At 39.3% G+C, this 15,017-nt stretch overlaps 1 protein-coding gene across 2 annotated transcripts in view; it reads left to right on the plus strand.

The window, feature by feature from the left end:
* Positions 1-1,186: 1,186 nt before the first annotated feature.
* Positions 1,187-15,017, plus strand: part of atxn3 (ataxin 3) — a 29,537-nt gene continuing 15,706 nt past the window's right edge. The window contains exons 1-7 of one of the 2 annotated variants that reach the window (XM_067456292.1): positions 1,187-1,269; positions 4,899-5,063; positions 5,142-5,186; positions 12,750-12,835; positions 12,913-12,979; positions 14,225-14,312; positions 14,386-14,506. In XM_067456292.1, coding sequence (XP_067312393.1) covers positions 1,246-1,269; positions 4,899-5,063; positions 5,142-5,186; positions 12,750-12,835; positions 12,913-12,979; positions 14,225-14,312; positions 14,386-14,506 — 596 coding nt within the window. In that variant the 5' untranslated portion in view covers positions 1,187-1,245. The remainder of the gene's footprint in view (positions 1,270-4,898; positions 5,064-5,141; positions 5,187-12,749; positions 12,836-12,912; positions 12,980-14,224; positions 14,313-14,385; positions 14,507-15,017) is intronic. The other variant, XM_067456293.1, reaches the window with a different exon arrangement.

Genomic DNA, 15,017 nt, shown 5'->3' on the forward strand with positions numbered 1-15,017 from the left:
CTGCCGATCACTGTGATGGATTAATGTAGACTGGGCCACAGATGGTAAGCACTATTACATTAACCCAAAACTCTTCCTCCGCCACTGAGGATATGCAGTTTCTTTAAGATATGAAATGTCTTGGATTTGGGTTCAAACTGGATGCAAGTTGTTAAAGTTTATTTATAATACTGTTGAACATGACAGTATTTTATTATCTCCTAGTTATTTCTTGGGAAGCCAGAGAAACATCTTAATTGTTGTAACCAATGTGATCCATCGACTAAAAAAGAAAGCAAAACACATAAACAAAGTATTTGACTGATAACATCCCCCCTCAAGGTTTATAAATATATATATATATAGAGAGAGAGAGAGAGAGAGAGAGAGAGAGAGAGAGAGAGAGAGAGAAAAGTGAGCACTATAGTGCTGTCACAATATCCGATTTTTCACACCGTGGTTATCGTGTGTGTGTGTGTGTGTGTGTTTGTGTGTGTGTGTGTGTGTGGATCTATGGTGTGGATTCGTTCGTTCGTTCACACAGCAATTTCAAAACCTTTAACAAGTTTCATACTGTTCCGAGTAAAATGTTTTGGTAAAAATGACAGAACTAATTACACTTACTCAAGTACTTTACACCACGGCACAAAACGTTTGGTGTCTCTTCACATTCGGTTATTAAAATAAAATTACACAAATAAATTACACGATTCATGTAAATTATAGCATATTTTCAATTCAAACGATGAAATTCCATAAAAGAAGAATTGTGTATGTTCATCACTGTATGTTCATTTTGTGGGACTTTTATTTTGGGACCACTTGTTACAGCCCTGGTTTACTGTAATTTGATACCAAGGTAAGAATATATATATATATATATATATATATATGCAGATTTAGTAAATTTTCACAAACAATTAATGATTTGTTCTTATATGAGAGTACATGTGCTGCCACTGCTAAAAATAGATTTCTTTTTTATTTATTTTTCCTGCTAATATATAAATATAACAATGCAATATATAGTTGATATTCTGATCATTTTTTGTTTTCAAGCTCATTTTACCATTTCCAAACCGCATCAATCTTAATAACTAATATTAATTGTATACTATACATGATTAATTTAGTATATGTGTTTAATGATTTAATTTGTGATTTAAAAAAGCTCGTTTATCAAATATTGAATAACGGGTGACTTTTATTTTGACATGTTTTTCCCTGTCCTTGTTTCCGACCGTCCCGTCATTCACACTTTCAAACATGGAGTCTATTTTCCACGAAAAAGTAAGAATTGCTTTTTAGCGAATTATATTGATGAATTATATTTATGTTTCACACCCGATACATAAGCGTTGTGTCGGTGTATCAGCGTATCCTCTCGCGAGCGCGATCAGGCGGGTTTAAATGACGCGTTTGTGGACTTTTATCGCCTGTCAGAGGCGAAACGCGCTTGAAATCCTGTGTGTGTTTGTTTACGTGTTTGCGTCGCGTTCGTTACTCTCGCGTCTCTCTCATGTCGAGCTAATGTCGCGGATTATGTGTCGATAAACACCACAGTAACTGCATTCACACGCATTTGCCATGGTACGCTACGTTATTATGCAGTGCTGAAGAAATATCACGAGAATATTGTGTCACTAATATGCGTTTAATTTAACTACAGTAAAAGCATAAGCCATTATTATGGGATGTGCAGAGCTTTTAGTTATTTAACACAGCTGTACTGTAAGATCAAGATGTAAATGAGTCTCGGTAAGCAGAGTTTATAAAACTAAGGTCAAGGGACACAATGGAAAGTTGAGAGAAAAACAGTGCAAAAGTAAATAAATACATCAAATTAATAAATGTTATTAAAACAAATAAATATATCAAATTAACAAACTAAATAAATTATTAAAATAAGCACGTCAAATTAATAAATGTTATTAAAATAAATAAATACTTCAAATTAACAAATTAGATAGATGTTATTAAAATAAGCACGTCAAATTAATAAATGTTATTAAAATAAATAAATATTTCAAATGAACAAATTAAATAGATGTTATTAAAATAAGTACTTCAAATTATTAAATGTTATTAAAATAACTAAATAAATACATAAAATTAACAAACAAAATAAATGTTATTAAAATAAATAAACATATCAAGTTAACCAACGAAATAAAAATGCTATTAAAATAAATAAACATAATGTTTATTTAAATAATAAGCTAACATATTAGAATAAAATACATTCTTATTTAATAAACTATATAAAACATTTATACAATTGGATTTAAATAAATAATAAATTAGTACACTTGATTAAAATAAATACTTGCTGATTTAAATGTAAATTATTTGATAAAACTAAATAAAAAAATAAAACTTGATTAAAATAAATGAAAAGGAAAATTATTGTATACGTAAAAATAAGATGAAACAGATTAAATAAATTGATTAAAATAAATAAACATAATGTATATTTAAATAATAAACTAACGTATTAGATTAAAATAAATTGCTATTTAATAAACTATATAAAACATTTATAAAATTGGATTTAAATAAATAATAAATTAGTACATTATAATAATTAGCAATAAATTCATTTTGATTTAAATTTAAATTATTTAATAAAACTAACTAAATAAATAAAACTACATTAAAATTATAACTTAGTGTATAAATTAAAATAAGATTAAATGAAGTAACTAAATAAATAAATTGATTAAAAATATTATATAAATTTGTATATTTGATGAAATTAAATACATCTCGGTTAAAGTAAATGAAAAAATGAAAAGTAGTGTATAAATAAAAATAAGATAAAACAAATTAATTCAATTAATTGATTAAAATAAAAATGATAAAATACATTAATACGAGATTATGTAAAGAATAATTTGATAAAATAAATAAAAGGCATCTAAACACACAACAATATTAGGTGATAATTAAGTGCATGCATTTTTAAAACAATAAAATTGATACATTTATATAAATAAAATAATTGTAATCCAGCTTAATAAAGCTTAATTAAAATAAATAAAAATAGCAAAAGGAGTGTATAATTAAAAACAAAATACGTAATTAAAAATAAGAATAAATAAATTAAAGATTAAAACATGAAATTTGATATAAATAAATAATCAAATGATATATTTGATTAAAATAATTTGCTTAAAAAATCTATATTTTATAAATGTATAATAATAATTTTTACAGTATTAACTGGGTCTTAATATTTGAAAACATTTAGTTTTTATTGACGTCTACCGGAAGTTAAGTTTGGGCCTCAAAAGCAAGCATGCGCAGTAATGTTTGTTCAAAAGCAGGCATACACAGTAATGTTTGTTTATGTTGCTGCCATTTACACCAAGCGGCTCCTCCCCCAGTTTCTGTTGAAGCCGATACTGAAGTGACTTAAACTGCAGTTCATCGTCTGGCCACTAGAGCGGCTCCAGAAGCCGATACTGAAGTGACTTAAACTGCAGTTCATCGTCTGGCCACTAGAGCGGCTCCAGAAGCCGATACTGAAGTGACTTAAACTGCAGTTCCTCCACTGGCCACTAGAGCGGCTCCAGAAGCCGATACTGAAGTGACTTAAACTGCAGTTCATCGTCTGGCCACTAGAGCGGCTCCAGAAGCCGATACTGAAGTGACTTAAACTGCAGTTCATCGTCTGGCCACTAGAGCGGCTCCAGAAGCCGATACTGAAGTGACTTAAACTGCAGTTCCTCCGCTGGCCACTAGAGCGGCTCCAGAAGCCGATACTGAAGTGACTTAAACTGCAGTTCATCGTCTGGCCACTAGAGCGGCTCCAGAAGCCGATACTGAAGTGACTTAAACTGCAGTTCCTCCGCTGGCCACTAGAGCGGCTCCAGAAGCCGATACTGAAGTGACTTAAACTGCAGTTCCTCCGCTGGCCACTAGAGCGGCTCCAGAAGCCGATACTGAAGTGACTTAAACTGCAGTTCCTCCACTGGCCACTAGAGCGGCTCCAGAAGCCGATACTGAAGTGACTTAAACTGCAGTTCATCGTCTGGCCACTAGAGCGGCTCCAGAAGCCGATACTGAAGTGACTTAAACTGCAGTTCATCGTCTGGCCACTAGAGCGGCTCCAGAAGCCGATACTGAAGTGACTTAAACTGCAGTTCATCGTCTGGCCACTAGAGCGGCTCCAGAAGCCGATACTGAAGTGACTTAAACTGCAGTTCCTCCACTGGCCACTAGAGCGGCTCCAGAAGCCGATACTGAAGTGACTTAAACTGCAGTTCATCGTCTGGCCACTAGAGCGGCTCCAGAAGCCGATACTGAAGTGACTTAAACTGCAGTTCATCGTCTGGCCACTAGAGCGGCTCCAGAAGCTGATACTGAAGTGACTTAAACTGCAGTTCATCGTCTGGCCACTAGAGGGGCTCCTGAAGGGTTGTTTTAAAAGTAAAAAAAATAAATAAAAATAAAATCAGTTGTTTGTGGTGGGGTATATTAAACGCGATATGTGGTGACATCACAATCGCGTTGCATTGTGGTATATGAAGCTGCCTGAAGTGTACATATGAAGTAGACTCGCTCACTCGGTCAAAATCGAGGGTCTGTCCATATGAACTTCCCTTTTCCACTTCACGAAGTGGAACGCACTTCAAAATGGCGGCAGGGATTCTCCCGAGGGGAAGTGCTTAGGGAAGTTTGCAAGTGCGTGTCTAAAAGTGGAGTGGAACGCAGCACGGAAGTGACGCACTGACAACATGGCGACGGCCAGCTCGAACCTAATTTAAATTAGGACTGATCTTCAGAGTCCTATGGGTGATGTCACGGAGACTACGTCCATATATTTTTTCATAGTCTATGGTTTAAGTTTGGATGAGGATGGGGCATGTGATAGATTAAATAGTGCTGCTGACAGTATGTGTGTGTGTGTGTTTCAGCAAGAGGGCTCTCTGTGTGCACAGCACTGCTTGAATAACCTCCTGCAGGGCGAGTACTTTAGCCCGGTGGAGCTTTCGGCCATTGCACATCAGCTGGATGAGGAGGAGCGCATGCGGATGGCTGAAGGCGGAGTCCAGACGGAGGAGTACCGAACCTTCCTGCAGGTGCGCCGCCCACACTCCTCCGCTCATGCTCCACTCTCACTCTTACCGTCCTAACACCTTTGTGTTCTCCATCTTTAGCAACCGTCGGAAAACATGGATGACAGCGGCTTCTTTTCCATTCAGGTGAGTCCCACCTGAGGCACTCTAGTAGTTTCTGCACTCTTAAAGGGGCGGCTGCATGCGATTTGTGTAACTTTAGTTAGTGTGTAATGTCGCTGCTTGAGCATAAACATGATCTGCAAAGTTACAGCGCTGAAAGCTCAATGCAAACGGAGATATTGACTTTTAAAGTTACGGCAGTTTATTGCCTACAAAAATGAGCTTAGCACTTGAGCCAATTAAAATACAAGAAACTACATTTGCCCAATAATGTCAATTTGTCTCGAGCTTCGTGAAAGTGTTTCACACTTAGTAATGTTTTGCCCTTCCCGGTCACCGTAGGAACCACTGCTAAAGATGATTAAATTATTATTTTATGAGCTGATGGCTGTGAATTAGAGTTTTTGAATGAATCTCTTGAGTGAATGATTCAATGACTCACTCATAAAGGCTTCACCTGTTGCATTACTGGATGAATCAGTGTTTTTGAACACATCTCTTGAGTGAATGATTCAATGACTCACTCATAAAGGCTTCACCTGTTGCATTACTGGATGAATCAGTGTTTTTGAACACATCTCTTGAGTGAATGATTCAATGACTCACTCATAAAGGCTTCACCTGTTTCATTACTGGATGAATCAGTGTTTTTGAATGAATCTCTAAAGTGAATGATTCAATGACTCACTCATAAAGGCTTCACCTGTTGCATTACTGGATGAATCAGTGTTTTTGAACACATCTCTTGAGTGAATGATTCAGTGACTCACTCGTAAAGACTTCACCTGTTTCATTACTGGATGAATCAGTGTTTTTGAACACATCTCTTGAGTGAATGATTCAGTGACTCACTCGTAAAGACTTCACCTGTTTCATTACTGGATGAATCAGTGTTTTTGAACACATCTCTTAAGTGAATGATTCAGTGACTCACTCGTAAAGACGTCACCTGTTGCATTACTGGATGAATCAGTGTTTTTGAACAAATCTCTTGAGTGAATGATTCAGTGACTCACTCGTAAAGACGTCACCTGTTGCATTACTGGATGAATCAGTGTTTTTGAACAAATCTCTTGAGTGAATGATTCAGTGACTCACTCGTAAAGACGTCACCTGTTGCATTACTGGATGAATCAGTGTTTTTGAACAAATCTCTTGAGTGAATGATTCAGTGACTCACTCGTAAAGACTTCACTTGTTGCATTACTGGATGAATCAGTGTTTTTGAACACATCTCTTGAGTGAATGATTCAATGACTCGCTCATAAAGACTTCACTTGTTTCATTACTGGATGAATCAGTGTTTTTGAAAGAATCTCTTGAGTGAATGATTCAGTGACTCACTCATAAAGACTTCACCTGTTTCATTACTGGATGAATCAGTGTTTTTGAACAAATCTCTTGAGTGAATGATTCAGTGACTCACTCGTAAACACTTGACCCGTTTCATTACTGGATGAATCATTGTTTTCAGAATCTATGTCATTTGGGATTAGAATAAGATCCCATGGGTCTTCGAATCTTTTAACGATTAATCGTGCAGTTTAGAGGCGTGACGAGATCTCGCGAGACTAAACTGTGACAAGATTTCTCATCATATTCTCATGACCTGGTCATGAAGGAGTGTGAGGGTGAAGTTTATATTAAGCCTCCATTCTAGTTTTGCTTTTTATAGAAATAAAAATAATTTAATTCAGGTGTAATTTAAATCAGATAATCATAACAGTCGCTTCAAATCCATCAGCTCATCTAGAATGAGCTGTTCGAGTCTCGCGCAGCAGTGATCACGCAACGAGAAGACGAGTGTTGAATCGCGTCGCGTTCATTGTGTGTTATGAGTGTACAAGACCGTGGCGGAGGATTCGTTGCGCGGCAAAAGCGCCAGACTTATAAATTAAACTGCACGCTCAGCACCACCGCTCCCAAATCACGGAGTATACGCACGATCACGAAAGTGAAAGTAAACGGGAATGCGCATTCAAACGCAATTTCAATAAGTTGTTGTTGTAATTATGTTTCCAAAAAGTTAATTCTGTGCTAATTTGTTCTCATAGTTAATGTTTATATAATTATATATACAGTATGTGTATATGTTGTAGATTTAAGTAGCAAATGAGAATCACTAAAATTATTGAATGCATTTTGAGACCAAGGTCTTGTTTATGATTTTCAGTTTTGTTGAAGGTAATTAAAGCAACAGTTTTTCAATAACGAAAGAATATGTAAATGTATGGTATTTAAGGTAAAATGCATATTTAATATGAAAATAAACAGCTGACTGACTTTAACATTTGTTGAAATGGCAGTTATTCAGATGGTAAATATCATATAGAGATAAACATCATATTTATAATAAAAAATGATAATAATCATATAATATAATACAAATATATTTAGTTTTTACTACTGTAAAACTTTATTAAAGTATTATTGGCTCTCATTTAGTGCTTTCAGATTCTTTAGTTAAATAATGTGTTTCAGAAGGTCTGAAGAGACAATCATACAGGAAAGAATATGGTACAGTTGTCTTTTACTGTATATGATAATTTATATTAAGAAAGTAGAAATTAAATTAATTACGAGATGATTAGATAAAACTTCAAATGAACTTGCAAATAATTTTTAATTTCTGGTCATGTATTTGATCATTGTGGATTTCTTAAAAATCCTATGTAGAAACGTGTCTCGTGAGATAAGTGTCTTGTCACACCCCTAGTGCAGCTCTATAATCTTTCATCTCGCTTTCCTTTTCATCGTGCATCTTCAGTCCCTCTTATTTTACACGCAGAGATACTTCACAGTCTCATTTGTCCCTGTTTGACTGTTGCAGACTAGGCATGTGCCGATATCAATTTTTCATGTTGCGATTAATTGCTGAAGTTCTATCACGGTATACGATATTATCACGATATTGAAATAAGTTGAGAAAAAAAAAGTGTTGCCATAGCATAACAGCTTTAAGAACTATTTTTGTAATAGCAAAAATAACTGAATGTTTAATACAATAGTGCACCAAAAATATATACAGCTCTGGAAAAAAAATTAAGAGACCACTTAACATTGAGAAATCAATGAGAAATCAATGAGAAATCAATGTTAAGTGGTCTCTTGATATTTTTCAGAGCTGTAAAAGTACAATTTTCAAACAGATTAAAGTGCAAAAGAATTAGGCTATAAAGAACAACAGGTAGGCTAACAAATTACAATAAGGTCTCATTATTTAATGCATTAACTGAGATTGAGCAATAGCTACATTTGGTACAGAAAGTATAATGTTTTTGGTAATGTTAGTTAAGAAATACTGATCATTGTTAGTTTTATCTTAGGTCCATTAAAAAAGTTATTTTGATTTTGATTGTAATGTTATTAAACAGTAACTAAGAAATTAACATTACTTAGAATAATTAATTCTTTATAAGTATTTTTCATTGTCAGTTTGGTAATAATTAAGTCGTATGTCTCAAAGTTTGACTGAACAATAACAAATAATTAGAGCAGTTCTAATCATTAGGGCATGTTGTAGTCCAGATAAAACATAAAAATGTGTGTTTGAAAATAAATAGCCTATTAAGTCTTTAAGTATTAAGTATTTGGTGCTGTGATGAACAACATTGAGATTACAAAAAACGTTTTAAAAACTACACGCGTTTTTGTTTGTTTGCGGGTTTCCGGGGTAATCGCGGCATTCTGCCGTTCATCAGCGCCCTCTGCTGTCACTGAGCGGCACTTCAGCAGCGCGTCTCCTTCACCGGTTCATCAGCGCCCTCTGCTGTCACTGAGCGGCACTTCAGCAGCGCGTCTCCTTCACCGGTTCATCAGCGCCCTCTGCTGTCACTGAGCGGCACTTCAGCAGCGCGTCTCCTTCACCGGTTCATCAGCGCCCTCTGCTGTCACTGAGCGGCACTTCAGCAGCGCGTCTCCTTCACCGGTTCATCAGCGCCCTCTGCTGTCACTGAGCGGCACTTCAGCAGCGCGTCTCCTTCACCGGTTCATCAGCGCCCTCTGCTGTCACTGAGCGGCACTTCAGCAGCGCGTCTCCTTCACCGGTTCATCAGCGCCCTCTGCTGTCACTGAGCAGCACTTCAGCAGCGCGTCTCCTTCACCGGTTCATCAGCGCCCTCTGCTGTCACTGAGCGGCACTTCAGCAGCGCGTCTCCTTTACCGGTTCATCAGCGCCCTCTGCTGTCACTGAGCGGCACTTCAGCAGCGCGTCTCCTTTACCGGTTCATCAGCGCCCTCTGCTGTCACTGAGCGGCACTTCAGCAGCGCGTCTCCTTCACCGGTTCATCAGCGCCCTCTGCTGTCACTGAGCGGCACTTCAGCAGCGCGTCTCCTTCACCGGTTCATCAGCTCCCTCTGCTGTCACTGAGCGGCACTTCAAGAGCGCGTCTCCTTTACCGGTTCATCAGCGCCCTCTGCTGTCACTGAGCGGCACTTCAGCAGCGCGTCTCCTTCACCGGTTCATCAGCGCCCTCTGCTGTCATTGAGCGGCACTTCAGCAGCGCGTCTCCTTCACCGGTTCATCAGCGCCCTCTGCTGTCACTGAGCGGCACTTCAGCAGCGCGTCTCCTTTACCGGTTCATCAGCGCCCTCTGCTGTCACTGAGCGGCACTTCAGCAGCGCGTCTCCTTCACCGGTTCATCAGCGCCCTCTGCTGTCACTGAGCGGCACTTCAGCAGCGCGTCTCCTTCACCGGTTCATCAGCGCCCTCTGCTGTCACTGAGCAGCACTTCAGCAGCGTGTCTCCTTCACCGGTTCATCAGCGCCCTCTGCTGTCACTGAGCGGCACTTCAGCAGCGCGTCTCCTTTACCGGTTCATCAGCGCCCTCTGCTGTCACTGAGAGGCACTTCAGCAGCGCGTCTCCTTCACCGGTTCATCAGCGCCCTCTGCTGTCACTGAGCGGCACTTCAGCAGCGCGTCTCCTTCACCGGTTCATCAGCGCCCTCTGCTGTCACTGAGCGGCACTTCAGCAGCGCGTCTCCTTCACCGGTTCATCAGCGCCCTCTGCTGTCACTGAGCGGCACTTCAGCAGCGCGTCTCCTTCACCGGTTCATCAGCGCCCTCTGCTGTCACTGAGCGGCACTTCAGCAGCGCGTCTCCTTCACCGGTTCATCAGCGCCCTCTGCTGTCACTGAGCGGCACTTCAGCAGCGCGTCTCCTTCACCGGTTCATCAGCGCCCTCTGCTGTCACTGAGCGGCACTTCAGCAGCGCGTCTCCTTTACCGGTTCATCAGCTCCCTCTGCTGTCACTGAGAGGCACTTCAGCAGCGCGTCTCCTTCACCGGTTCATCAGCGCCCTCTGCTGTCACTGAGCGGCACTTCAGCAGCGCGTCTCCTTCACCGGTTCATCAGCGCCCTCTGCTGTCACTGAGCGGCACTTCAGCAGCGCGTCTCCTTTACCGGTTCATCAGCGCCCTCTGCTGTCACTGAGCGGCACTTCAGCAGCGCGTCTCCTTCACCGGTTCATGAGCGCCCTCTGCTGTCACTGAGCGGCACTTCAGCAGCGTGTCTCCTTTACCGGTTCATCAGCGCCCTCTGCTGTCACTGAGCGGCACTTCAGCAGCGCGTCTCCTTAACCGGTTCAGTCATGTGCAAACGCACGTTGGGCTTGTTTATATCTGAGCGCGTGTCCCTTTAACGCAGAATACAGCGGTGTTGAGCATTTATACGGTTGATGGGCAAAGTATGCTTGAGTGCATTATAAAAAAATTATAAATTGTTAATAAATTATTATTTACGATATTTTAAAGTGCCCACGATAACAATATCGTGCATATTCATTATCGTGATAAATCACATTATCGAAAATCGGCACATGTCTAGTCAGACGTCACATGCAGTGTTGGGGAAAGTTACTTTGAAAAGTAATGCATTACAATATTGCGTTACTCCTTTAAAATGTAACTAATGAGTTACTTAGTTACTTTTTAAGAAAAGTAATGTTACGTTAATTTTGCGTTACTTTTTCTCACCTTTGTTTTTTATAACAAAAAAACTTTTATTTTTGTGCAAATGTAAAGACTTCTTCACACCAAAACTGAAATAATAAGCCTGAGGCTGAGGTAAAAATGCTAATTCACGCATGTACAGTAGAGGGCGCCGCTCAAACAAACCTTTCTGGGCTGCCATTCTGGATAATAGAAGAATAGGACGCTGGAGTAACAAGTTTAATACTCTTACTTCACCAATAAAAACAAAAAATCTAAAGTAACTTTTGCTTTTGGTTTAACTGAATGATTGAAAGTTAGCAGCAAGTCTGGTCAAAAAAGGTAGATTGAATGCATAAAAATACTTGTTTTATTTAATATTTAATTATTGGAGGCTTGCATAGAATTCTGATTTTGCATTTGACTGATTTAATTCATTTTGAGGAGTACTGAATCTTTATTGTGCAAGTGAGATGAATAAATACTCACATTTATTCTAGAACTACAATAACCTGTTCACACACAACACCTTTGCACTTACTAAATGTGAAAAAGTAAATCAGATATGTTATTGGAAATTTTAAAAGTAACGCGTTACTTTACTAGTTACTTGAAAAAGTAATCTGATTACGTAACTCAAGTTACTTGTTATGCGTTACTTTACTAGTTACTTGAAAAAGTAATCTGATTGCGTAACTCAAGTTACTTGTAATGCGTTACTTTACTAGTTACTTGAAAAAGTAATCTGATTACGTAACCCTAGTTACTTGTTATGCGTTACTTTACTAGTTACTTGAAAAAGTAATCTGATTACGTAACTCAAGTTACTTGTTATGCGTTACTTTACTAGTTACTTGATTACGTAACTAAAGTTACTTGTAATGCGTTACTTTACTAGTTACTTGAAAAAGTAATCTGATTACGTAACTCAAGTTACTTGTAATGCGTTACTTTTCTAGTTACTTGAAAAAGTAATCTGATTGCGTAACTCAAGTTACTTGTAATGCGTTACTTTACTAGTTACTTGAAAAAGTAATCTGATTACGTAACTCAAGTTACTTGTTATGCGTTACTTTACTAGTTACTTGAAAAAGTAATCTGATTACGTAACTCTAGTTACTTGTTATGCGTTACTTTACTAGTTGCTTGAAAAAGTAATCTGATTACGTAACTCAAGTTACTTATAATGCGTTACTTTACTAGTTACTTGAAAAAGTAATCTGATTACGTAACTCAAGTTACTTGTAACGCGTTACTTTACTAGTTACTTGAAAAAGTAATCTGATTACGTAGCTCAGGTTACTTTACTAGTTACTTAAAAAAGTAATCTGATTACGTAACTCAAGTTACTTGTAACGCGTTACTTTACTAGTTACTTGAAAAAGTAATCTGATTACGTAACTCAAGTTACTTGTAACGCGTTACTTTACTAGTTACTTGAAAAAGTAATCTGATTACGTAACTCAGGTTACTTTACTAGTTACTTGAAAAAGTAATCTGATTACGTAACTCAAGTTACTTGTAACGCGTTACTTTACTAGTTACTTGAAAAAGTAATCTGATTGCGTAACTCAAGTTACTTGTAATGCGTTAGCCCCAACATGGTCACATGTGCTCAGTTTTCTGCTGCAGTGAGTGGAGATGTGCTGTGTTTTGCAGGTGATCAGTAACGCGCTGCGGGTTTGGGGTTTGGAGATCGTTTTATTCAACAGCAGAGAGTACCAGCAGTTACGGATCGACCCCATGTAAGCCTTTCTGACAGCTTCAGCATCCGTCCTGTAATCCGCTGTATGCCGTTCATCCTCTTCATGTTTGCTTTCAGACACGAGAAGGCCTTTATATGTAACTATAAGGAGCACTGGTTTACCGTGCGTAAGCTGGGACAGCAGGTATGTGTTTGGCTTTAGTCTGAAACAATGACTACGTTTGCATGTGACTGTTACCAATCAGAGTAAGGACGTAACCGCAGTGAAATGTTTACATGACATGAGCAAACACTTTTGTTTACATGAAATTTGCATTATTAATTTTATTTGCATTAAGCACAAAGGTCTTCCAGTGCACATGGATTTGTTTGATGGCTCTTTCGTATTTAGCTTCAGGGAATTTATTTGGTGTCGCGCCAAAAAATATTTTGTTTTTGTCACAGATACCTTGCATCCCTTAAAGGGGGGTCAATCTCATGTCAATCTTGAGTACCTATAGAGTAGTATTGCATCCTTCATATCTCCAAAAAGTCTTTAGTTTTATTATATTTATTATATTTATAAAAGAAAGATAGGCTGTACCGAGTAGGGTTGGGTGTCATTTTAATTTTATCGATTCAGATTCCAATTCCACTTATTACGAAATTCACAGTTTCGATTTCAGTGTAGTAAAAAAAACAACCAACAAAAGTCAAACATTAATATATCAAACATGTTTATTTTCTGTGCCATTAGTTTCAGCTCAAATAACAAAAACAGCACTAGGCTGCATAAGAACTGAGCTGCATAGCTACCCGTTCAAAAAACGTAGTTAAATTATAATACACAACCCTTGTGCCAGGGGGTGTGGCTTTGGTACAAGGGGGTGTGGTTTGTGATATAGGGGGTGTGGCTGTGACTACATGGGATGTGGCTTGTGCTGCAGGGGGTGGGGCTGCAGGGGCTGGGGCTACAGGGGGTGTGGCTTGTGCTCCAGGGGGCGGGGCTGGGGCTACAGGGGGTGTGGCTTGTGCTCCAGGGGTGGGGCTGGGGCTACAGGGGGTGTGGCTTGTGCTCCAGGGGTGGGGCTGGGGCTACAGGGGGTGTGGCTTGTGCTGCAGGGGTTGGGCTGGGGCTACAGGGGGTGTGGCTTGTGCTGCAGGGGCGGGGCTAGGGCTACAGGGTGTGTGGCTTGTGCTGCAGGGGGAGGGGCTGGGGCTACAGGGGGTGTGGCTTGTGCTGCAGGGGCCGGGCACGTTCATTTCGACATGAGTTTCGCATTTGACCCGTGGGTGTTGTATCACGTTTTTTTCGGTACGGTTTGAATATCGTTACACCCCTAGTGCTTTGTGAAGTTTGCGTGAGAACCAACCTCCTCGTAGACCAGAAGAATATTAATTAGTGTTTTTTTAGATGATGCTGTGTTAACCAGCCTGTTTCTCTCTCTAGTGGTTTAATCTGAACTCTCTGTTGACCGGACCGGAGCTCATATCAGACACTTACTTGGCCCTATTCTTAGCACAGCTGCAGCAAGAAGGTAAAACTCTCACGTGACCTCTTATCACGGCTCGCTCACAATGGAAATTGAGTTGAGCTGAACTTCTCTGCAGGATATTCCATATTTGTGATCCAGGGAAACCTGCCGGATTGTGAAGCCGATCAGATTTTGAGGATCATGCGTGTGGAGCAACAGCAGCGGCCGAAGCTGATCGGAGAGGACGAGGCCCAGAGGTACGCCGACTCTCATCACATGACATGTAGAGCCAGACACCACATGCCATTTTAAACTGCTTCAAACACTAAACTATTTATCACTTATTGGTGTTACAACCCTATGGTTTGTAGGGCTGTCCTCGACTACGGATTTACACATTTGAATCAGAATTGTCGAATCTCTATGGTCAACTGAATGTCGAATCATCTGTGTGTGTGTGTGTGTGTGTGTGTGTGTGTGTGTGTGTGTGTGTGTGTGTGTGTAAATGAGTTGGGAGGGGCAAGACACTAGTCAGCACGAGGGTAAAACTATTTTTATTTTCCTTTACACACTGCACACAGCAACAACTTTTAATAAAGCGACCAAAACTGCCTGCCAACTGACCGACGAACTGACAATGGCTTTCTTATTTAGGTTTAAATAAAAGGTCATGTGGTGGATAAACATTCGTAAACCATTTTCTCATAACATGTTAAAGCCGCGATCGAAACACAGAACATCACACAAATATATAAAAGACCATTTTGA

This window comes from Pseudorasbora parva, chromosome 10, assembly GCF_024679245.1.
Source record: "Pseudorasbora parva isolate DD20220531a chromosome 10, ASM2467924v1, whole genome shotgun sequence".
NCBI classification, from domain to species: domain Eukaryota; kingdom Metazoa; phylum Chordata; class Actinopteri; order Cypriniformes; family Gobionidae; genus Pseudorasbora; species Pseudorasbora parva.